Source organism: Anabrus simplex, chromosome 7, assembly GCF_040414725.1.
Source record: "Anabrus simplex isolate iqAnaSimp1 chromosome 7, ASM4041472v1, whole genome shotgun sequence".
NCBI classification, from domain to species: domain Eukaryota; kingdom Metazoa; phylum Arthropoda; class Insecta; order Orthoptera; family Tettigoniidae; genus Anabrus; species Anabrus simplex.
In genome coordinates this window covers 279,059,909-279,086,600 of record NC_090271.1, presented here as the reverse complement: position 1 = coordinate 279,086,600, position 26,692 = coordinate 279,059,909, and the positions used below count along the sequence as shown (strand labels likewise).

At 37.5% G+C, this 26,692-nt stretch overlaps 1 protein-coding gene across 1 annotated transcript in view; it reads right to left on the bottom strand.

The window, feature by feature from the left end:
- Positions 1–26,692, bottom strand: part of LOC136877815 (uncharacterized) — a 246,232-nt gene that overhangs the window by 189,888 nt on the left and 29,652 nt on the right. The window contains exon 5 of the mRNA XM_068228752.1: positions 22,621–22,688. Within this exon, the coding sequence (XP_068084853.1) occupies positions 22,621–22,688 (68 nt within the window). The remainder of the gene's footprint in view (positions 1–22,620; positions 22,689–26,692) is intronic.

The window sequence follows — 26,692 nt, the reverse complement described above, 5'->3', positions numbered from 1 at the left end:
TAAGACACTTGTCAATAAAAATACGGCACATTCCTTACACATATGATGCAATGAATCAACATTTAAGAGCTGGACAATATTCTGTCCGCCTCTGTGGTGTAGTGGTTAGCGTGATTAACTGCCACCCCCGGAGGTCCGGGTTCGATTTCCGGCTCTGCCACGAAACTTGAAAAGTGATACGAGAGCTGGAACGGGGTCCACTCAGCCTCGGGAGGTCAACTGAGTAGAGGTGGGTTCGATTCCCACCTCAGCCATCCTGAAGTGGTTTTCCGTGGTTTCCTAGTTCTCCTCCAGGCAAATGCCGGGATGGTACCTAACTTAAGGCCACGGCCGTTTCCTTCCCTCTTCATTGTCTATCCCTTCCAATCTTTCCATCTCTCCACAAGGCCCCTGTTCAGCATAGCAGGTGAGGCCGCCTAGGCGAGGTACTGGTCATTCTCCCCAGTTGTATCCACGACCAAGAGTCTGAAGCTCCGGGACACTGACCTTGAGGCGGTAGAGGTGGGATCCCTCGCTGAGTCCGAGGGAAAAGCCGAACCTGGAGGGTGAACAGATGATGATGATGATGATGATGACAATTTTCTTCTTAACATGAAGCCTACTAACAGAAAGATATTCCTTACACACATGATGCAATGAATTAACATTTAATAATAATAATAATAATAATAATAATAATAATAATAATAATAATAATAATAATAATAATCATAATAATAATAATAATAATAATAATAATAATGTTTTTTGTTTTACGTCCCACTAACTACTCTTTTACGGTTTTCGGAGACACCGAAATGCCGGAATTTAATCCCGCAGGAGTTCTTTTACGTGCCAATAAATCTACCAACACGAGGCTGACGTATTTGAGCACCTTCAAATACCACCGGACTGAGCCAGGATCGAACCTGCCAAGTTGGGGTCAGAAGGCCAGCGCCTTATCCGTCTGAGCCACTCAGCCCGGCGAATTAACATTTAATAGCTGCACAATTTTCCTCCTAACAGAAAGATAATCTATAAAATCCCGTCTTTAATCTGAGAAGAGGGATAAAGAAAGAAAAGTATGAAAATGTTGTGATAGTGTACTTTAAGGAATATTTACGTACAATTAGAGCAAAAATGTAACATACCGGTACCCTTGGCTGTATTGTCGAGGATTTCTAAAGTCGCTGGCTTGGAAATGATCTGAACAGATCTTATAATTCTTATATAAGCGTAACGTCTCTTCTTTCTTGTACACCTTATCCAAATCGCTTCTGTGACATTTCAAAACCCACAGATCACACCTACAACAACACATCGGTATTGAAGGTTAACTGCTGCACTATAGAATAAAATATGCGTATTACATTTTATGCCCGTTAAAATATGGGTCGAGCAGGTCAGAAGATTATGAAGTACTACAAAAATCTCTGTCACTGGAAGAATATATATGCAAACACAATATTACTTACATGTTCTTGTCACGAGGGAACCTGAAGAACGACTGCGCATTTTTCTCTACATCGCAATTATTGCAGCCAAACACAGCACATACCTTTCCCCTCATGTTGAAAGGAGATATCAAGGAATGACACACACTACTATTTATTTATGTCAACTCACTGAAAACGCATAAATAACACCAAACACTTCACACAAAAATACACGTGCTCTTATGAGAGAATCAGTACTGTTCAGGTCTATCCGCTAGAGTGAGCTCCAATAGCTGTCCCTCGATATCTCGCTCAGTGTCGCGTATCATCTTTACTGTATATGTTTACACCCTAGTGTTGAATCGGTCAACTTCACTTATCTTCGAGATTCGTATTGGCAACCTATGAAACACAAACTTAGAATCGCTTATCATCGCTGTACGACATCTGGCGTACACTTTACGTTCTCGTACTGTTGTTTTTTACACAGCAAAGCCAAACTAAACAATTTCTTGCTAGGAACACGTTTCGCATCGGGAAATATTATCTTAACGCCAACAACTGTGTCACACACACAATATAATAAAGGTTTAGAAAATTCATATCGATCGATCATATTATCGATTCAATTCAGATTTCATTTCCATTTAGTTGGCAGTATTTACAGGAACCGGCAGTGCTCCCTTCTTACTCCACGCCGAGTACAAAAATGTATCACTAAAAAGTGCGCGTACAGTACACGCATCACGAGAAAACAGCTGAAGAGAATTTAATGAAAAAATAGGTACCGGTATGTAAAGTCGGGAGATGAGCCACTATAATCTAGGCAATGTATCATTTTATTCAAGATGAGTGAAATGGTAGTTTAGGGGCAGGCCTAAAATGTTATTCTAAATTATTTATATTGTTAGTGGTCCTATCGATAAATACTACATAACTAAAGTTATAAAGAATTAAATTTCCGATAATTCGTGATATACATTTTTACCGTATCAGCAATGATACAGATATTAATGAAAGTGAATTTTGTTGCTAAGACCATATCAACACCGAGCCACGAAAAAACGGGTTGCGGTTACTCATTGACGCTCCATACACCCATTTTTAAGAAAATTTTGGAAATATTTTTATTGGCTCGTACGAAAGTATGTTTTTTTCTAGTTTCCAGACCTGTTTTCTTGTTATTTAGCTTGTTTGTATACATTTAAATGGTCGGTTCGCACGTGTTGAAACAGCTCTCACTCTGACAACTTGACGTTTCTTCTTCTTCTTTTTGATGGTGTGGGTTGGACTCTGTGAATTTCGTCCAGTCACTATATCTGTGGTGTAAACTCAAGTGTATTGAGATACGGAATGCCTTTTATTTTGAATGAGAGATAGATAATATATGTTATGGGACCAATTATTGTAAAAATTTCACACGCTTTGTTATGATTCGCTTGTATTTATCTGTAGAGGTTGGAATAAAACTTGAAGTTTCTGGCTTCATTGATGTGTTTGAAAGCTTTATTTCTCATACCCAGAAGTTAGTTTTCCTAGCGGGCAGCAGATGGAAGTACTAACTACGTTGCATTCTTTGATTAAAGGAAGAACGTCATTCTTCCTTGCCGTTTGGTCATGTGAGTGATAGTTATTTTGTACATGTAGTCTTCATCAGTTCATCAGTACCTGCGGTGCAGTGAACATCGTTCCTCAGCTGACGTGTGCTTCAGTGTAGTATAGTTAGTGGGGAGTGAAGTGTGTTAAATGGAGAAAGCAGTTGGAGGCGGTGGCACCAACGTCCCCCGAATCTGGACATGGATTTGGAGGTCGACCACGAAGAAGAAATTCCCGCAAAGAATGAACTGGTAGCAGTGAACTCTAACGATGAAAGGCCTCCAGCTGACAAAAATCTCTCAAAAAGCGACAATAGCTCATCACCTACAGAATTGTATCCACGTATTCATAGGGGTCCTTATTTGTTTAATGTTGAACCTGTGGGTAATAATAATACAGGCAATTTGCATCCTATGGCCTTGAGTCGACTTTTTTATGACAATAAAATCAGTGGCATAAAAACTGTTAGTCGCGAAGGTGCTCGCCGGATTCAAATTGCATTTAAGTCTGGTCAACCCGCCAATAGTTTTTTGCACCATACAATCTTACCAGAAAAGAATCTGAAAGCCTACATTCCATCATCCAGTATTTATCGTATCGGAATTATTCGTGGTGTGGATAAAAATTTATCCAACGAAGACATAATGCAATTCATTGAATCTAGCGAACCCATTAAACAAGTGCAGCGAATGAACAGAAGGATTAGTGTTGGTGATAAAATAGATTACGTTCCTACTGGTTCCGTGAAAGTAACCTTCAGATCTCAAAATCTACCGGATCATGTATCTATTTTTAATGTGCTCTTAGAGGTTGAAGTATTTATTTATAATCCTATTATATGTCAAAATTGTCAGCGATATGGACACATTGCTAAAAATTGTAGGGCCAGCAATTCTCGCTGTGGGAGATGTTCTCTATCCCATTCAACACGGGAATGTCAGCAAACAATGTTAAAATGTCTACACTGCAATCTTAATCATTCAGTGGGATCACATTTATGCGAAGTTCATAACAAACAAGTTACTTTAAAAAAATATGTGCATTCAAAATATATCTTTCGAAGAGGCACAAAATCAAGTACAGCCTAAGGCATATAACCCACTTTCAGTAACGCAGCAATTTCCCCCATTACACTCTTCCGAATCAAACCAAACAGTCGAGCTTCCTAAAAAAAGAAAATTTACGGAAGTTATCTATCGTGAACCTCGGATCACACCTCCCCCTGGTTATGATAGGGACGGTTACCTTCAAATAATTGGAACCACCAGAACAGAACATCGTTCATCTCCCATAACTAATACTACCCACGCGCCGAGTGGTTCAGGGATTCGGTCTACAGTGTCCTCCTCTAATAATGAACCAGGAAGTAGTTTCCAGAAGGATAATTCATTATCCTTTAACCCAAGTATACTACAATCGGCACTACGTGCTGAGTTTTTAATACTCATGGAATTATTACGGGGTAACCCACAATGGAGTTACTTGGTTAAGAGTATAAATGACAAAGTCAATAGTCTCATCGAACATGGCAATTTCGATTCTCCAGTGGAATTGTAAAAGCTTACTAGGTAAGAGACATGAGTTAGTTAAACTTATTAATGAATATCATTCCCATATAATATTAACTCAAGAATCCTGGTTGAAACCCATGTATACTTTTCGATTTGCGGGTTATAAAACGGAACGAATGGATGGTAGTGGATATGGCGGCGTACTAACGCTTATTGCCATTGGAATAACATATCAACGGTTGGAGGTTGCCCATCATATAAGAGGCACCTTTTTTGTAGCAGTGAAAATTAATGAACTGGTCATTGTGAACCTTTATTGTCCCCCTCGTATACAGGATACAGCTACACAATGGTATAATTTTTTCTCTCAGTTTACTCCTTATCCTCATTTTATAATTGCCGGAGATATGAATGCCCATCACACCGCATGGGGATCTCAGCACATTTCTGCTAAGGGTAGGAAAATTCTTAATGTAACGCAGACCCTAGACCTACTAATATTAAATGATGGATCTCCTACACGACTCACAGCACCGGGGCAAGCTAAAAGCGCTGTCGATCTTTCTATTTGTAGTATCTCATTGGGTCACCGTATTTTTTGGCAATTAAAGATACTCATCTCAGTAACCATTTCCCCATATTTCTTTCACTTAGTGGGAATATTGGTTCTATAAATTTCGATTCTTCTACAAATAACCAACACCGGCACGACAGGTCACTCCATGATTTTGATTTTGATATGTTTCATAGCTATTTAAATGCTATGCTCAAACACAGTTCTTCCCCTACCATGCAATATTCATCATTTCTTACTGCAATTATCGAATATCTCAATATGTATCATCCTATTCACCCAAAAACATTCACGTCCAAGCCTGAACAAATTGTAATACGATGGTGGGATAAACAATGTGATGCAATGGTCAAACGCTGCAAAATTCTCTTTCGACAACTTCGAACTAACTTCACATATTATCACTATATCCTTTACCAGAAGTATACTGCACTTATGAAACGCACCTTTAATCATAAACGAAAGGAATCCTGGAAAAAATTAATCTCTACTATTCATAGAAATACTAATCCACAAAGTATTTGGTCTGCTATTCGATCCCTAGAACACATTCAATGACGACACAATACTGTTACCATTCATCCTGATAATCTACAGACATTTTATAATGAACTAACTCCAGATTTCGTGATACCCCAATTTCCGCTGTCTTCGCCCGTACATAATGTTCAATTTGACACACTTATGCAACCCATTGAACTAATAGAATTCCTCACTGCTGTTGAAGGTAAGACTTCCACTTCTCCGGGCCCGGATTGCATTACTTACAAAATGATACAACATCTTCCACACAGAGCTCCAAAAAATTTTTATCACGTACTTCAATTCGGTTTTAACGTCCGCCACAACTCCACAGGATTGGAATCAATTTCTCCCAGTGCCATTAGAGAAACGGCCAACTGAAGGACATGTATATCCACGCTACCGAGGCATAACCTTGGGATCCTGTATTAGGAAGGTTTTTCTACGTATACTGCTCAGTCGACTGCTATGGTGTTTGGAATATTATAATTTATTGCCAAAATACCAATTTGCTTTTATCAAGGGAAGAAGTACTTTTGACGCTATAAACATTTTCTTAACGGATCTTTCTTTAGCTAGATTTCGAAAACAAGATACTCTTGCCATTTTCATAGACATCAAACAGGCATATGATAATGTTAATATTCATGTATTACTCCAAAAATTAACGGATATGCAATTTCCTCCCAATTTTATAACTATCATTGGGCAACTTTTATACTATCGATGCCTACACGTTAAATCATCATGGCAGCCTCCTAACATTCGTTATAGTTCCAAGGGCTTACCCCAACGTGACGTACTAAGTGGTATATTATTTACATTATACCTAAAAGACCTAGAAACACTCATCACTCGTGATACTCGCATAATTACGTACGCGGATGATGTCCTAATATACGTTACTAAAAGTACCGTATTGGAAGCCAGACAAACCATCTCGCAAGCACTAGACAACGCAAATAATTGGTTCAATGACCATGGATTCGAAGTTCGCAGAATAAGTGTGCTGCCATGGTATTCACCAATAAACGAATTTATGATCAATCACCAATACAAAGTAGTACTTTAATCATTCCGATTCGCACAACCTATAAATATTTAGGTATATATTTAGATAATAAGTTAACCTGGAAATATCATTTTGAATCCCTACACTATAAAACAAATAACTTTTCAAATATTCTCAAAGCTATCGTAAGGAGGAACTGGGGGGCTGACCCAGTCATGGCGTTGACAATCTATAAGAATACCATACGATCAAGGTTAGATTACGGATGCTTCTTTTTTAACATGGCATCTGCCACCCTTGTCCATAAATTAGACGTTATTCAATACAAAGCGATACGACTATGCATTGGTGCATTGAAATCAACCCCCACTAACGCGTTGCTGGTTGAAACTGGAGAAATGCCGTTGTTCTTACGGAGAAAGTTTGTAGCAAACAAGTTCTTACTAAGAAAAATTTCGCTTACCTCCTATTTGTTATTTCCTAAATTACAACTTCTCTCGGAATATTTTCAAAAATACCCTAATACAAAATTAAAAACGCCTGACCTCTTAACAGCCTTTGATAACATTAGAGATTATAACAATCAAGTCATTAAATGTCCTTCTCTACCTCATTATTCCTTCCCATACTCTGTATCATTGTATAAACCACAACTTATATCCCAATTCAGATTCAATACCAAACAAAGCATACAATCTTCTCATATTATTTCTTTTCGATTTCCAGTATGCCTATCTCCTCAACAGGATACATTAAGTATTTACACGGATGGTTCTCGAAATTACCAAGGTGTCGGAGCAGCCTACTATATACCTTCATCTAAAACCTCCGGTAAATTCACACTACCAAAACATGCTTCTATCTTCACTGCTGAAGCATTCGCCACTCGGCAGGCCCTATTATATGTCAAACTTCATGCTATTCCCAAAGTCATCACATTTTCTGATTCACAGAGTGTTCTAAAATGCATACAATCAACTCAAAGTCCAAGTTCGTGGTATGTCCTCAATATTAAAAAACTACTATTTAACCTAGACCAAAACTATCAGGATGTAACGTTGGTCTGGATTCCAGGCCATTCTAATATTAATGGCAATCTTAAAGCTGATTTACTTGCCAAAGACGCTGCTTTAGGAAATGGGTTCAACTGTAACATCGCTATTCCCGCTACCGATATTCAACCTCTCATAAAACATGCACTTTGTCAGGAATGGCAGGACGATTGGAAAGGATCTGCGACTTAAAAAGGGTGGTTTTTATTTTAATGTGCAACCTTCTATCTGTTTACGGCCATGGTTTGCTAAAGGGAAATACACACGTCGGCATGTTACCACTATAATTCGCCTTCGTTTTAACCATGTACTCACACCTGCCTATAAATTTAGATTTCAGTTAAATGACTCACCGCTATGTAATTGTGGTAACGCTATCGGGGATGCTAATCACATTATTCTCCAATGTAAAACATTTAACTCACAACGAAACATTCTCTTTCAACGATTATTAGAACAACAGGTTGCCTTTCCCACACGTGTCTCTTACCTAGTATCCAATCCCACACCGGAAATTGTGCTGGCCATCACGGACTACTTAAATCAATGAAACAATTGTCTTTGAATACTCTCACACAATTGAAATTACTCAATGTGTTGTATCTAGTTCTTCGTAATTTCAACATACATTCTCCTGATAATAATGACCAATCGTTCTATACGCACACATGTAACATTCATATAATAAAAAATAGAGACTACAGTGTTCAAGCGATTGTACATTTGGTGACTGGGTAAACTGCGTTTGTGCAGCGCCGAACAACAAAAAATAAGAAGAAGTCTTCATGTTATATTTTGAAAGATGAGCTCCAAGTCTCGTATGCAAAAGAGATGGAAATCGTGGGTGTTACAAAGGAATCGGCACGCTAACACACCTACGGAATTTCTAAATAACAGTGTTACTGATAGTGTGAATAATTGCGTGCCAAAACGCGATTCACATAGGTTAGGTTCAGACATTGTAAATACTGACGTATTTAGTGATGTTAATTTTTGCTCTGGGAACATTCTGTTTGATTTAGAATGTCTACAGACTATTATTTCATTTGTAGCTTGCCCTGAATGTTTGACATGTGGTAGTTTAGTTATAAACGAAGAAGATAATCAGAGATTTGGCTGGGCCATTTCTATATTATTATCATGTAAGATGTATGGCTATCAAACACAAGACATTTTTTCCTAGAAACAAGGACAAGTTACCGATGTAAACAGGAGTTTGGTGCACAGCATGCGTGCTATCAGTTGTGGTTAGGCAGATGCAAAGAATAATAATATAAGATAATTTATTGGACTCCAACCTATTCAATACATTACAGGATGTTAACATTTTTAGTTAAACATCGTTAAAATGGAGTCATGTTTCGCCCTCCATGTGGGGCATCATCAGTCATATCAAAGCACCTCCAAATTAAACCAGACGTCTGGTTGGAAATTATGAACATAATATGTAAGAAAGAATACATTTAAAAACATGTACAAAGTCATATCCTAAACGAAATAACAATAGACTAGTTACACATAGTAAAATACGCTAGTGGTTTCTTAATATTAAAATGAGGCCATCATATGTACAGTATAAAAATGAAAGTAATCAAAGTCTATATGATATTGAGTAGTTCTACGTAGTATATACAAATGTTGGCAAAATAAAACACAATTTATAATTACTGTACACTTATTTATAATTGTTAAAATTGATGAGGTAAAACATTCCAATTTGTCTATTTGTAATTTGGCTCCAACCAAAATAATTCGCCCTAGGATTCATGAGGTAGTCAACTCCGTTTGTCACTCTCTATATGAATGGAGTGCACAGTGCAAGTGAACAGCTTCTATTGATTATAAAATGAGGCTATGCTAAGACAGAGTTAAAACAACACCGGCTTCAAATGAAGATAGTTAAAAACATCATTAGGTTCTTCCTAGTTGACTAAAAGTTTGCGTATATTTTGTTGTTGAAATGTGGGAAAGTCAGTTGTTGGTTGAATGGGCAACGGTCGAAAATGTTGTGCAGTGCAATCGGTGTTTGAGCTGCCCTACTTGTGAGGGAAATCTGAAAATGGAGGATTTGTCTTAATTAGTTAAGTGAAATGACGTAAAAAGAGAAAAAAGGGGGAAATCATTGAGAAATGAAAGATGTGAAAGTTAAAACTTACCTTGAAAGCTGTTGAGCTGTTACCTAATTGCTAGGAGGTTTGTGGAGAACTGGCTGTCGCTAATGTCCTGCTCGTCGTGTTGTACGTGTGACGTCTTAGAGGAGGGGAGTGGATTTGAGAAGGCGGGGCTGTGGGTATGTGATTGGCGCTTGGGGAGGAGTTGTGTGTATTGGAGGGAGAATAGGGGCATGATGAGTTGAGCGGCTTAGTGGGGGTGCTTGGAGAGCTTGTTTTGAGGACGTTAACAAGTCTTTTGTCTTTCAGATTTAAACTATTGAGCGAAAATATTAATTGTTCGTAAAGAGGGTTTCGGTTGTCTATTGGATCATTTAAATTTTTATTCTTATTATATTTTTGGTCCAAAAAATGTATAAATTTTCGAACTCGGTCATGAGCCTGCCTTTATCTAGTCTTTTTAAAATTTGGAGATCCTGTTCGATTGTGGTAAAACTATGTCCGGTGTCTTTCATATGGATGCTCATGGCTGAGTGTTTATTGTGCTTTTGGGCATTGAAATGTTCTGCATATCTAATTGCAAAGCTTCTACCAGTATGACCGATGTATGAACTGTTACATTCAGCACATTTCAGTCTATAAATGCCAGAGCCCGAAAATTTATTGTTGTCCGAGTTTATCTTATTGTGGTTGAAAAATAGCTTTTGATTAGAATTATGGGTCTTATAGGCTACCCTAATATCTTGTTTTTTAAAGGGGTAGCGATTTGATGTATAATGGGGTTAATGTAGGTGAAAGATGCATATTTAGGCTTATTAATTTTTATTGGGGAGAGGTTCGTGGCCAATTTCAATTTCACTTTATTGATTATTTTCTGTATGATTGAGGGATTGTATCCATTGAAAACAGCTATTTCTTTTATGGTACTTATTTCTTTTTTAAATTGACGGTTGACATGGGAATGTTTAACGCTCTGTACATTAAACTGTAAAACGAGGCTTGTTTGTGCGATTGTGGGTGAAGAGAATTTTGTTTTATGGTTGTGGGAGTGAATGAAGGTTTTCTGTGAATCTGGAAATCGAAATTGTTTAAGGTCCTGGTGATTGTAATGTCTAAAAAATTGATGAAATTATTGTCCTCATCTTCTTTAGTAAACTTGATGCAATTATGAAGGCTGTTTAAGTAAGTCAGTATGTCTTCACTATTGTTGCAGCTTTTGTCTATTATTGCTAGTGTGTCATCAACATAGCGTAGCCAAAGACACAAACCATTAATGCTGTTTGTTATTTTACTATTTTCGAGATGCTCCATACAAATTTCGGCGAGTATTCCCGAAATGGGATCACCCATGGCTAGACCTTCTTGTTTGTATATCTTATTATGGAACGTAAAATAATTGTTATGAAGTACGAAAGTTAGTAATTGTAAGCATTCTTCTATTTCTAACTGACTTAAGGTGCTGTGTTTAGAAAGATTAGTTCGTATGATTTCGATAATTTTTTTAGCGGGAATGTTCGAGAACATATTGGTAATGTCAAATGAGCACATTATGTGGTTAGACTGCAAATTAAATTTAGTTAAAGTTTCGCATAATTCTATTGAGTTTATAATAGGGTGTTTATTGTGAAATGTGAAGTGTTTCTTAAGGAATTTTTGGAGGAATTGAGAAGTTTTGTACGTTGGGCTGTTTCGGCTATTTATGATGGGTCGAATGGGAACGTCATTTTTATGTATTTTTGGCAGTGATCTGTCGGTGGGTAATTTGGGATTCATGTTGATGAGTTTTTGATGTTCGTGTTCATTAAATAAAAAAGGTGAATTTTTAGGAGTGTTTTTAAATTACGCTGAGTTTTTAAGATAGGATCTTTTGAAATTATTGTGTAAGAATTATCGGAAAAGAAATCCTCGGTTTTTTGGATGTAGTAGTGTTTATTCATTAGGACTACTGTATTGCCTTTGTCGGCTTTCGTTACTATAACATTATTGGCGTCTACCTTTTTTTCTTAATTCGTGGGTTTGTTTAAGAACGGTAAAATTATTCATGTTGGAGACTTCTTTGACAAGGGTGGGTAATTTCTTTTTTATCTCATATCTCACGTCATTTTGTCTGTCGAAGGGAATTTGTTTATTTATGTTGGATTCAACTTCGGCTATTGTGGTAATTATGTCCTCGGCTTTATTTGGACTAGGCCAATTATATTTTAGGCCTTGGTGAAAGAAATTGATTTCATTATCCGAAAATGTGGTGTTAGATAAATTGATAGTGGTTGGAGTGTTTTTCCATGAGGGGGTGAAAGTTTATCTATTTTTGTTTTGGTTTATGGATTTAGGTTTCTCTTCAAATAGACATGTCAACTTGTGGTCTAAGGTTTTTGTTTTTTGTCTAATATGTTCTGCAATTTACGTGCAATGTGTCTTTGGTATGAGCTCCATTCGAGAGGTGATAATGATTGAGCAGTGATCAAATGTTCCCGGTAAAGCTGCAAGTTTAGCAGGGAATTTTGCTATACATTAGTTTAATTTCATTTCTAAGCCAGATGTGTTGACATTATTTAGGACGTCTTTAGATTTGAGTGTTGGAATGTTTTTCCCTTGAGTTGATTTTAAGAAATTCGGCACCAGACCTAATCTTAAACATTCTTTTAAGAATAAAATATCTTTTGAAATTTTACCGATTTTGATTTTGAGTTTTTGATATCTATTTTTATTTTTATTATTTTATTTTCTTGCTACGGGCTTTACGTCGCACCGACACAGATAGGTCTTTTCTTGCTAGGGGCTTTACGTCGCACCGACACAGACAGGTCTTATGGCGACGATGGGATAGGAGAAGCCTAGGAGTTGGAAGGAATCGGCCGTGGCCTTAGTTAAGGTACAACCCCAGCATTTGCCTGGTGTGAAAATGGGAAACCACGGAAAACTATCTTCAGGGCTGCCGATAGTGGGATTCGAACATACTATCTCCCGGATGCAAGCTCACAGCCGCACGCAGATAGGTCTTATGGCGACGATGGGATAGGAAAGGCCTAGGAGTTGGAAGGAAGCGGCCGTGTCCTTAATTACGGTACAGCCCCAGCATTTGCCTGGCGTGAAAATAGGAAACCACGGAAAACCATCTTCAGGGCTGCCGATAGTGGGATTCGAACCTACTATCTCCCGGATGCGAGCTCACTGCCGCGCGCTTCTACGCGCACGGCCAACTCGCCCGGTTTTATTTTTATTAGCCTGGTTGGCTTTATCATTACAAGTAATGAAATTCATTTTATTTTCCGTATTGAAAGAATCTCAGTAATAATATAAGAGAATTTATTGGACTCCAACCTATTCAATACATTACAGGGTGTTAACATTTTTAGTTAAACATCGTTAAAATGGAGACATGTTTCGCCCTCCATGTGGGGCATCATCAGTCATATCAAAGCACCTCCAAATTAAACCAGACGTTTGGTTGGAAATTATGAACATAATATGTAAGAAAGAATACATTAAAAACACGTACAAAGTCCTATCCTAAACGAAATGACAATAGACTAGTTACACATAGTAAAATACGCTAGTGGTTCCTTAATATTAAAATGAGGCCATCATATGCACAGTATAAAAATGAAAGTAATCAGAGTCTATATGATATTGAGTAGTTCTACGTAGTATATACCAATGTTGGCAAAATAAAACACAATTTATAATTACTGTACACTTATTTATAATTGTTAAAATTGATGAGGTAAAACATTCCAATTTGTCTATTTGTAATTTGGCTCCAACCAAAATAATTCGCCCTAGGATTCATGAGGTAGTCAACTCCGTTGGTCACTCTCTATATGAATGGAGTGCACAGTGCAAGTGAACAGCTATTGTTGATTATAAAATGAGGCTGTGCTAAGACAGAGTTAAAACAACACCGGCTTCAAATGAAGATAGTTAAAAACATCATTAGGTTCTTCCTAGTTGACTAAAAGTTCGCGTATATTTTGTTATTGAAATGTGGGAAAGTCAGTTGTTGGTTGAATGGGCAACGGTCGAAAATGTTGTGCAGTGCAATCGGTGTTTGAGCTGTCTTACATGTGAGGGAAATCTGAAAATGGAGGATTTGTCTTAATTAGTTAAGTAAAATGAAGAAAAAAGAGAAAAAAGGGGGAAATCATTGAGAAATGAAAGATGTGAAAGTTAAAACTTACCTTGAAAGCTGTTGAGCTGTTACCTAATTGCTAGGAGGTTTGTGGAGAACTGGCTGTCGCTAATGTCCTGCTCGTCGTGTTGTACGTGTGACGTCTTAGAGGAGGGGAGTGGATTTGAGAAGGCGGGGCTGTGGGTATGTGATTGGCGCTTGGGGAGGAGTTGTGTGTATTGGAGGGAGAATAGGGGCATGATGAGTTGAGCGGCTTAGTGGGGGTGCTTGGAGAGCTTGTTTTGAGGACGTTAACAAGTCTTTTGTCTTTCAGATTTAAACTATTGAGCGAAAATATTAATTGTTCGTAAAGAGGGTTTCGGTTGTCTATTGGATCATTTAAATTTTTATTCTTATTATATTTTTGGTCCAAAAAATGTATAAATTTTCGAACTCGGTCATGAGCCTGCCTTTATCTAGTCTTTTTAAAATTTGGAGATCCTGTTCGATTGTGGTAAAACTATGTCCGGTGTCTTTCATATGGATGCTCATGGCTGAGTGTTTATTGTGCTTTTGGGCATTGAAATGTTCTGCATATCTAATTGCAAAGCTTCTACCAGTTTGACCAATGTATGAACTGTTACATTCAGCACATTTCAGTCTATAAATGCCAGAGCCCGAAAATTTATTGTTGTCCGAGTTTATCTTATTGTGGTTGAAAAATAGCTTTTGATTAGAATTATGGGTCTTATAGGCTACCCTAATATCTTGTTTTTAAAGGGGTAGTGATTTGATGTATAATGGGGTTAATGTAGGTGAAAGATGCATATTTAGGCTTATTAATTATTATTGTGGAGGGGTTCGTGGCCAATTTTAATTTATCTTTATTGATTGGTGTCCGGTTGGCCATTTTCATTCTATACTTAACATCTCTTCAACACGTACTAAATGTACGTAACACGACGTAATAGGTTGAAAGTCGATTTCGATTACAATACGGTCGTGAAAATTCAATATTCATTGACTTGGCCCTCAAGGGCGACTTAAACGCACTCTACAATGTGCTAGCAGTAGTGCCTGACCTGTAGGTCAGATCCTTTCCAACAGAACAAAGATGGCCTGGGCCACCATAGCTCAATTGGTAGAGCAACCGACGCGAAATCGGGGGTTGTGGGTTCGGATCCCACTGGTGTCCGGTTGGCCAATTTTTCCTGTACTTAACATCTCGTCAACACGTACTAAATGTACGTAACACGACCTAATATGTTGAAAGTCGGTTTCGGTTACAATACGGTCGTAAAAATTCAATATTCAAAGAAATTCTCCTATTTAATGAATATCCCTCCACCACCGACCGCAAATTCATTTCAGAGACATGTCAATTCTTTTAGTGAGATCTTTACCGAAGTAGCTGGAGAAAGTGTGCAGTCAGTTGCACAGAAAGTTAGAGAAATCACTAGTGGGTAAAGTGGGGTGTCAGTTGATGGATCATGGCATCGTCGTGCGTTTACATCGCTTTTAGGTTTGGTGACAGCTGTATTTGGGCCCACAAGAGTTGAAGTCTGACATTTAAGCGGTTAAAGCAGTAACTGCGAAGTATGCTGCGTTGTCATAGTTACCTCAATCTGTGGTTATCACCCTTTTATACAGGCTGAATATTTAATCAACTCTGTTGGCGTAATGCAATTCAATAAACTCTGACCCGTTCCTAAGCTCGTGCTAATAATTCCGGCATTTAACACAAAACACGCCATTGCCGATAAATATGAGATTCCATATTCACTAAACTGACAGTAACCTCAACAAATACACATGTTAGATAGAGAATAGAACTGTAAAATTACCCACTGATTAACTTACAAAAAATAAACAAAATCCCAAAATAACATTCGGGAAACAAACACTTAAATTATTACATAAACCAGCAACAATGAACACAGCTAACACAGTGCAACTCCGAACAATATAATCAAAGCGACTGAGAGCAAGCCAACCACGTGGCGATAGCATCCTTAAATGTGGCATTTCTGTTATCGTTGCCATAGCAACAGACCATTTTCGAACAGCGTTAGTCAACATTTTTTCGCCGGTGGCGTTAAACGTCAGACTTTAACTCTCGTGGGCCTTAGTATATATCAATAGACACTGGTAAGGTAACTGATACTGAAATATTAACATCGAATTGTGCTAGCTGCAAGAAACACATGAAATGGGATAAAAATTATCCTGCTTTCCAGGCTTGGGAGGTAGATCACAAACATTAATGTGATGCTAACTACGAGGGTTCTTCTATTATGGAACCTGTGGGTGCTACTAGAATCTTCATTCGTTCCAAGTCAAATTGGAATTTGCGATATCGGAAGTACTTGTGTGGTGGGGATTCTAAAAGTTTCAAAATTGTCCATGAAGTGAATCCATATAATGGCTAAGAGATAGTGAAGCGGGAGTGTGTAGGACACTGTCAGAAAAGAGTCGGTACTGCACTCCGAAAACTAGCTTCTGAGAAGAAGTTTGGTGGCAAGCGAAAGCTCACGGATATAATGATTGATAAACTGCAAAATTATTTCGGCATAGCACTGAGATCTTACACCAGCAGCATGCAGGCTATGTCAAAGGCAATTTGTGCAAAACTGTTTCATCTGTGCCAGTAATAGTCTCAATCTTCAAGGCAAGTTCCCAGAAGGTCCGGAAGAATGGTGCTCAATTCAGAGGGCAGTGGCTTATGGTAAGCGTGATTCCTATAAACATAAGCATGGTTTGCCATTAGAAATTGTGCGCATTATAAGGCCTGTATATGAGAAACTTACTGCTCCTGACATGCTGGCAAAATGCTTACATGGGAAAACACAGAATCCCTATGAATCGTTCAACGGCATGATTTGGCAACGTTGCCCTAAGGATGTGTTCATAGGACGAAAAATCTTCCAACATGGAGTAATGGACAGTATTTGCCACTTTAACAACGGCTGTACGTCAGAACTGGACATCCTCAAGAAGGCTGGCATCAATCCAGGCAAGTATACAGTGCCCTGCGTAGGTGCCACAGATAAGGAGCACCTTACTGTAGCTATGAAGCAGTGTACTCCGGAGCAAAAACAACGTCGGGGATACTTACGGGCGGGGAGTAAGCACAAGATTGACCAAAAATCCTAAGAAGAAGGCACCACCTATGCATCAGGAGGCTTTTAGGAGCATAGAAATAAGCTACATTACTCTAAATGTGTATCTCAACTGTAAGTGACGTTTTCTCACGTTTCCTTTTTCCAATATTTGTCATTACATTGGAAAATGACATCTACACTTAGAATAGACAAATACAGTAGAGACAAAACGTGACACTTCCGGATTTAGCCTTGTTAAAATGGGAGACAATTCGCAGGTGGTGCTCCTAGTGTCGTGACCTGATAATTCGCTCTAAATTCAAATATCAATGGAAATGTACAGTATATACGGAAATGGATAAATAAATTACGTATAGAAGAAAAGTGTTGTAAAATATTAACTTCAAAGTTGCTAAAGCAATTCTGGATACATGAATGAAGAATTATTTAACAGGTTATAATTTAAAGACTGAAATTAAACATGTAATTAAGGTGTGAAATGGCCTGGTGCGAAAGGGCTAGATCTTTCATTTATGCATTACTTTCTTAGCTTTAGCATACCTGCCTGAAATTTCACGACTAGATTTGTCTTTTTTCTCATTTAAATGCATTGTACATCACATTAGATCACTTGTCAATAAAAATATCGGCACATTCCTTACACACGATTCAAAGCATTTACATTCAAGAGCTGGACAATTTTCCTTTTAACTTGAAGCCTACTAACAGAAAGAAAATCTATAAATTCATCCGCAAAAACATTCAAAATTTCCCTATAAGCATTACTTGCCATTACATTAGGGTAAAGGAAATTTGTATCATCATCACATTTCTTAAATCAAACATATTTTCTTCAGTGCTTCACAACGCATTAAGGCATTCCAAATGGGGTAACTTGGAACACAACCAGCCACACGCATATGCATTTTCCTGAATTAAATCAAAACACAAATAACACCTACAACAGCACATCGGTATTGAAGATTACCTGCTGCACTAATAAAATATAATAAGTTTATAATATTTTAAGTCAGTTAAAATGTGGGTCGCGCAGGTCAGAAGTTTAGGAAGTAGGCCTTCTATAAAAATATCTTTGTAACTGGAAGAATATATAGGCAAACACAGTATTTACTTACATCTTCTTATCACGAGGGACGGAAGAAAGATCGTGAATCCTTCTGCACTTCATAGTTATTGCAGCCAAACGCAGCGCATATCTTTCCACTCATATTGAGAGGAGATATAAAGGAATGACACGCGCTACTATTTACTTACGTCAACTTAATGCAAACGCATAAATAACCCCCAAAACTTCACACACAAATACACGTGCTCTTATGACAGAATCAGTAACACTCAGGTCACTCCGCTAGACAGACCTCTAATCGCTGCCCCTCGATATATTACAGAGTGTCGCGTATTGTCTGTACTGTATATGGAATAGAGATATTAACTTCATTTAAAAACCAAATTGTTGCTAAATAATGCGGATCCCTGCAATTAAATTATTTTTCTCTATGAGAATATTTTAATTTATAGAGAAACATTAATAAATTTGGCCCTATTAAAGCTACGAAAACTATTCTGTTATACAAAACTCAGAACGTATTGAAAAGTAATCTAAAGCAGCAATGAGTCTCTTATGTTGAATAGGAGCAGTGATATTACGTCCCAACTATGCTTGTTATTTTTCAAAATTTCTTTGAAAAAGCTAGAAATTCATTTTGGATTATTTTATGCCAGAAATAGACTAGTTTATACCCTTAGAATCCGTGAGATCAATTTCAAGAAAACAGAACAACTTTCCTAACATTTCATTACTAGTATCGATGAGTACCACAGAATATAATGAAAATCGGTATATAGAGTCGGGTAATAAGAAAATACAGTCTAAGCCATAAACAATTTTATTCACCCTGGATGACATTGTAGTTTAGGGGAAGGCGCCCAAAATTTGTTTTTTTATATACCTTTGTTATTTGTCCTAGCGAAAGGTACTACATAACAAAAGTCATAGGGAATACAATTTCCGATCATTTATGTTTTATTCAGTTTTATCGTACTAACTATGATAAGAGAAGCATTTCAGTGTCGGAAGAAACCTAAGTGTGAAGGCCTACAATATCGAAAGCGCATAACATTGAGCAGCAATAATATTACATTGACCATTGTTTGTTGTGATGTTCTTTGTCTCGTATGCTGCCACTCAGTTCCGATAGATGGGATTACTGCTGCGTACCGAGTGTGAAAGCCTGACTGAATATTGCCGCGAAATATCTGGGGAGTTAGAAAACATTTTTCTTTAGCATTTTCATTCCTCTGCGTCATAAATTTTTTGATACTGCTGGTACATACCCACTGGTTAATCATAGTATTCCAGCTATTCGATCCTTACTCTGACGCGGTGTTTCGAATGAGCTGTGTGCACACTCACGGCAGAGGCTCACTTAGTAATAATAGTAGTAGTAGTAGTAGTAGTAGTAGTAGTATGACCTGGTCTAGAATTACAATTTAGGCCTATTCTAAATTATAAAACCACAATTCACTAAATAACTCAACATTCAACCCTGAAAAGAGCCGTTTATTAAGAAAATCTTCTTCCTCTTCACTTTCATTCTATGTTCATTTTATTCCAAATTAGCAGTGCTCTGGATTGGAGGAAAAATTTGCAACCAAGTCAGATAGATTTTTCGACCGCCAGTGTAGTGAATTGAGATTTTCAGACTCACCGGGTACTCCTAGGAAAAAATTTAGTAAAAGGGCAGAGTTTTTGCCTTGGGACTCTCCACTATACTACTCCTCCTCTCCTCCTCACGCCGCCGAAGAAAGACGAAGAGTGTTCTTGGATCACGGCTGTCTGCGGCTTGGACATTCCAGCTCTGGGCATTGGACTGTTAGATCAGCAGCGTAATAGCTTACTGTTCATTAAAGGTGAGAACATGTGTGGTTTTTCTTTGGTCGAGTATTTCATATGAAAGAATTGCTTTTAATCGCGCCATTTCTACTGACATCATTGTAAGGACGTATGTTCATTTCAAATGGTAAAACCAGTAAGACATTCTTTCTGACGCTGTAAAAAGGCAGATGGAGAGTGAGTGAATGAAAACTCGCCAACCTAATTGCGACCAATCATAAGCAAGTGGACCTACCATTACAATGAAAATTCCCTTACCCAGTCTTCACATGAGAAAAGACGTTTGTTGAATACCCCGTCGCGCTTCTAGGGTAATGTTAAGAGCTATGCAATTTAATACAATCTTGCTCATAACGTGTACGGTACACTACCTAACATAGAATTTTGTAAACAAAGTAGAATTCCGTAGTGAAGCAGGAGTACATCAGCTAGTTAAGGGATAAACACAATAGCATGTTAAACAACATCCCCGCACTACTCAACATGGCTCTTAACATTGAAGTGTTAAGCGCTAACTAGTTGAGTCTCATATTGCTTTCATTTAACTTTACTTCAACTATACTTTCCCTGTTCTCCTTGGTGACAGGGGTCCGCGTTCAATTCCTGACAGAGTCGGCAATTTAAACCATAATTGGTTAACTCCGCTCGCATGGGGACTGGGTGTATGTGTCTTCTTTTTCTTCTCTTTCTTCGTGAGGGTTGTGGGCTCTGTTAATGTCACCCAGTCACAAAACTTATTTATAAATTTACCCAATCATAGGATATTAATCCATGTATCACTCGCAATACAACACTTGCACACACGCAAACTACGAACAATGATGGTATACACTCTCGGTATTGACTGTATATTCGTAGATCCAGTACTAAATGTGGTTGCACACGGCACAAATGGAAGCAGGAGCGTATGATCGTTTGTTAAACAAGTGAGTTACTTCTTATTCTTATTCTTGATGGTTTTGAGCTCTTAAGTGAATTGCTAATGTATACAAAATCAATGTGGAGTCATCAAGGAACTGATTCATGATATTTATTATAGTGGGGGTAAGCTCTATTAAAAACAGGAAACACTGGTTGGGAAAGGGATTTTCAAAAGTGCCAGACGAGTTAAGATATGCGTCGTGGGAAGGAATAACCAGGATATTGGAAAAATGAATGCTTTACATCTCCAAAGGGATCGCCACATATGCAGTAACGTAGATTAGCAATTTGGAAAAGATATTTGTATTATGGTGTAATTACATGATTTAATTTTAAGCGTATGATCAATCAATCAATCAATCAATCAATCAATCAATCAATCAATCAATCAATCAATCAATCAATCAATCAATCAATCAATCAAGCAAGCAAGCAAGCAAGCAATCAATCAATCAATCAATACTGATCTGCATTTAAAGCAGTCGCCCTGGTGACAGATCCCCTATCTGTTGCTTTCCTAGCATTTCTTTAAGTGATTTCAAAGAAATTGGAAATTTATTGAACATCACCCTTGGTAAGTTATTCCAATCCCTAACTCCCCTTCCTATAAATTAATATTTTCCCCATCTTGTCCTCTTGAATTCCAACTTCATTTCCATATTGTGATCTTTCCTACTTTTAAAAACGCCACACAAACTTATTCGTCTACTAAAGTCATACCACGCCATCACTCCACTGACAGCTCGGAACATACCACTTATTAGTCGAGCAGTTCGTAATCATTCTCCTGGTTCATCCCAGCTCAAACTTTGCACCATTTTTGTAACGCTACTCTTTTGTCGGAAATCACCCAGAACAAATCGAGCTGCTTTTCTTTGGATTTCTTCCAGTTTTTGAATCAGGTAATCCTGGAGAGAGTCACATACACTGGAACCATACTCTAGTTCGGGTTTTACCAGAGATTTATATGCCCACTTTTTACATCCTTGCCACAGCCCCTAACCACCCACGTAACCGTGTGCAGAGATCTGTACCCTATATTTACAATCACATTTATGTCATTACCCCAATGAAGATCTTTCCTTGTATTAACAACTACACACGTACATTGATCCCCGAAAGGAACTTTCACCCCATCAACGCCGTAATTAAAACTGAGAGAACTTTTCCTATTTGTGAAACTCACAACCAGACTTTTAACCCCGTTTATCAACATACCATTACCTGCTGTCCATCTCACAGCATGATCGAGGTCATTTTGCAATTGCTCACAATCTTGTAACTTATTTATTACTCTATACCGAATAATACCATTCGCAAAAAGTCTTACGTCTGATTTCACTTGTTTACTGATATCATTTATATATATAAGTAAACATAAAGATCCAATAATACTGCCTTGAAGAATTACACTCTTCATTATTGCAGGGACAGATAAAGCTTCGCCTACTCTAACTCTCTGAGATCTATTTTCTATAAATATAGCAACCCATTCAGCCGCTTTTTTGTCTAGTCCAATTGCGCTCATTTTTGCCAGTAGTCTCCCATGATCCACCCTACCAAATGCTTCAGACAGGTCAATCGCGACACAGCCCATTTGACCTCCTGAATCCAAAATATCTGATATATCTTGCTAGAATCCTACAACTTGAGCTTCAGTGGAATGACCTTTCCTAAAACCTAACTGCCTTCTATCAAACCAATTATTAATTTCGAAAACATGTCTAATATAATCAGAAAGCAAGCATTCCCAAAGCATACATGCAACGCATGTCAAACTTACTGGCCTGTAATTTTCAGCTTTATACACAGCTGCTAACATAGCAACTGTCCATTCATTTGGCACAGCTCCTTCAACCAAACAATAATCAAATAAGTACTTCAGGTGTGGTACTATATCCCAACCCATTGCGGAGAGATGGCGTGGAATGATATTAGTAGACGAATAAGTTTGAGTGGCGTTTATAAAAGTAAGAAAGATCACAATATGAAGATAAAGTTGGAATTCAAGAGGACAAACTGAGGAAATTATAATTTATAGGAAGGGAAGTTAGGGATTGGAATAACTTACCAAGGGAGATGTTCAATAATTTTCCAATTTCTTTGAAATCATTTAGGAAAAGGCTAGGAAAACAACAGACAGGGAATCTGCGACCTGGGCGACTGCCCTAAATGCAGATCAGTATTTATTGATTGATTGATTGATTGATTGATATATCCCCAGAAATCTTATAAATTCCAGCCGCATTTGTAGTTTTCAACGTTTGTATCTTATGGCAAATGTCATTGTTGTCATATATACATAGTAATACTTCTTTAGCTTTAGTTTTCTCCTCCATCTGGACATTGTCCTTGTAACCAACAATCTTGACATACTGCTGACTGAATACTTCTGGTTTTTGGAGATCCTCGCATGCACACTCCCTGTTCATTTAGTATTTCTGGAACATCCTTCTTGGAACCTGTTTCTGCCTTAAAGTACCTATACATACCCTTCTATTTTTCACTAAAATTTCCATGACTGCCAATTATGATTGCCATCATGTTATCCTTAACTGCCTTCTTTGCTAGATTCAATTTCCTAGTAAGTTCCTTCAATTTCTCCTTACTTCCACAGCCTTTTGTAACTCTGTTTCTTTCCAATATGCACCTCCTTCTTAGTCTCTTTATTTCTCTATTATAATAAACTTGATCTTTACCATTCCTTACCATTTTTAAAGGTACTAATCTATCTCACATTCCTCAACATTTGCTTTAAACCCATCCCAAAGTCTGTTTCCATTTTTATTTACTTTTTGCTACTGGTCATAGGCCTAGTTACTTTTTAGAAACTGCCTCATGCCTGCTTTATCAGCCATATGGTACTGCCTAATAGCCTTACTTTTAAGACCTTCCTTTCTTTCATATTTATTTTTAACTACGACAAAAGCAGCTTCATGATCACTAATACCATTAATACCATTTATTACTTCAGTTTCTCTATAGAGCTCATCTGGTTTTATCAGCACCACATCCAGGCTATTTTTACCTCTAGTTGGTTCCATCACTTTCTGAAACAGCTGTCCTTCCCATATTAACTCAGTTGCCATTTGTTGTTCATTCCTCCTGTCGTTCTTATTTCCTTCCGAAATGAAATCTGGTAAATTCAGATCTCCCGCTACAATCCCATTCCTTTCAATTTCGTTTCCCACATAGCTGATTATCTCATCAAATAATTCGGAATCCGGATCAGCGCTACCCTTTCCCGGTCTGTCCTCTCCAAAGATATCAAGTTGTCTATTATCTTTAGAATTTCATGTTTTTCATCTTTAACTGCCTCGTAGCTTTCAAATGATGTTAGGGGTGTGCCATCGTGAGTTTGAACTCTTCATATACTACGGTTCATGTGGGACATGTGGTTGTAGTTGGTAATGAAAGTTTCCTTTATAACATGCAGATTGACACCAGTCCTCCTGTCAAGTATGGTATGATACGTGGTCTCTTTGATAAGAATATAGTAATCGAGGGGCGCTACAGCTACTGTGAGAGGGGTCGACAGTAGCTGGCTTGCCTTGTCGACAGCTGCATCTGCTTGTTCGTTCTCTAATATGCCTGAATGTCCGGGTATTCATACCAGCGTTAAATAAACTCCGGATTTTTCAATTTGAAAAAGAAGATATTTGACACTGTATAAATACCAATATTATGAAGGTGTGCATGGAGATAGGGATGTTAAGGATGATCTGTTTGTTTAATAGAAACAAATTGTTGGAATAAATTGTATATTATTGTATCCTAGAAAAAATTTCTTCTCTTGTTAATTTAAAATTTAGGGCTTGACAATAATGTATTTTATTGTACCATTTGCCACCGAGGTAGACACCTCATTTGCAAATAAAGAGATTTTGATTTGATTTGATTTGATTTGATTTGATTTGATTTGATAGGGATTGTAAGACGCTTTGAGCATCGTTGTAAATGGTTAGTGTCTTAAAATAGAGTTTCTTTGTATAAATTAGGGCTTGTCGGATTGCGAACAATTTGGCGGAATATATTGAGAAACTATTCGGTAGACTGTAGCGTTTATTTTGATGGGTGTAATTGAATGGGTTGAAGCAAAGTGGAGTATTGAGGGTGGGATGCGATTTCGGAGAAATCGGGAAGAGGCACCGTATACAAATACAGTAGAGACAATACGCGACACTGAGCGAGATATCGAGGGACAGCTATCGGAGCTCACTCTAGCGGATAGACCTGAACAGTACTGATTCTCTCATAAGAGCACGTGTATTTTTGTGTGAAGTTTTTGGTGTTATTTATGCGTTTTCAGTGAGTTAACATAATTAAATAGTAGCATGTGTCATTCCTTGATACCTCCTCTCAACATGAGGGGAAAGGTATGTGCTGTGTTTGACTGCAGTAATTACGAAGTAGAAAAAATTGCGCGGTCGTTCTTCAGGTTCCCTCGTGACAAGAATATGTAAGTAATATTACGTTTGCATATATATTCTTCCAGTGACAGAGATATTTATAGTACTTCATAATCTTCTGACCTGCTCGACCCATATTTTAACGGGCATAAAATGTAATACGCATATTTTATTCTATAGTGCAGAAGTTAATCTTCAATACCGATGTGTTGTTGTAGGTGTGATCTGTGGGTTTTGAAATGTCACAGAAGTGATTTGGATAAGGTGTACAAGAAAGAAGGGACGTTACGCTTATATAAAAATTATAAGATCTGTTCAGATCATTTCCAGGCCAGCGACTTTAAAAATCCTCGACAATACAGCCAACGGTATGTTACATTTTTACTCTAATTGTACGTAAATATGCCTCAAAGCATCACTATCGACAACATTTTCATACTTTTCTTTCTTTAATCCCTCTTCTCAGATTAAAGCCGGAATTTTATAGATTTTCTTTCTGTTAGTAGGCTTCATCTTCAGAGAAAAATTGTCCAGCTTTTAAATGTTAATTCATTGCATCATGTGTGTAAGGAATGTGCCGATATTTTTATTGACAAGTGTCTTAATGTGATCATACAATGTTTTTAAATGAGAAAAAAGACAAATCCAACCGTAAAAGTTCAGACAGGAATGCTAAAGCTAAAAGAGTAATGCATAAATGAAAGATCAAGCCATTTTACAGCAGCCCATTTCATATCTTGTTTATGTGTCTAATTTCAGTCTTTGAATAATAACCTTTTAAATAATTCTTCATTCACTTATCCAGAATTGCTTTAGCAACTTCGAAGTTAATAACTCAATACCACTTTCTTTCTAGACATAATTTATTTATCCATTTCCGTATATACATTTCCATTTATATTTGAATTTAGCGCGATTTGTTCAGGTCAAATCACTAGGAGCGTCACCGTCGAATTGTCTCCCATTTTAGCAAGGCGAAATCCGTAAGTATCGCGTATTGTCTCTACTGTATTTGCCGTATAGTCCGGGATAATGGAATTTATAAATGAAGATAGTATACCATGAGATATGTACTGCTGTGTTATATGTTGTGAGGCGCGTGTCAGCATTCGTATTGCATTCCACATCTGAATAGAGTAGATATGAGTAGTGAGGAATGATATAGGGCCGATTGTATAAACCTTTTGATCCTAGATCAGAGACGAAATTGATCCCAGTTCAGGCAAAACTCGTACATTTATATTGTATAAACGTTATTCTGAGATCAAATTGCACTGAACTACGATCAACTTTGACTGGAGATATTTCTCCGATCAAATTCTTTGATCGAAGTTCATGGAGTTGTTTTCTGATTGAGATACAAGAACAGCTGATCGTTAATAAAAAATTACCTGTGTTTTTTACGATAAATGGTAAAAAAATACACTGAATTCTAACCTCATACAT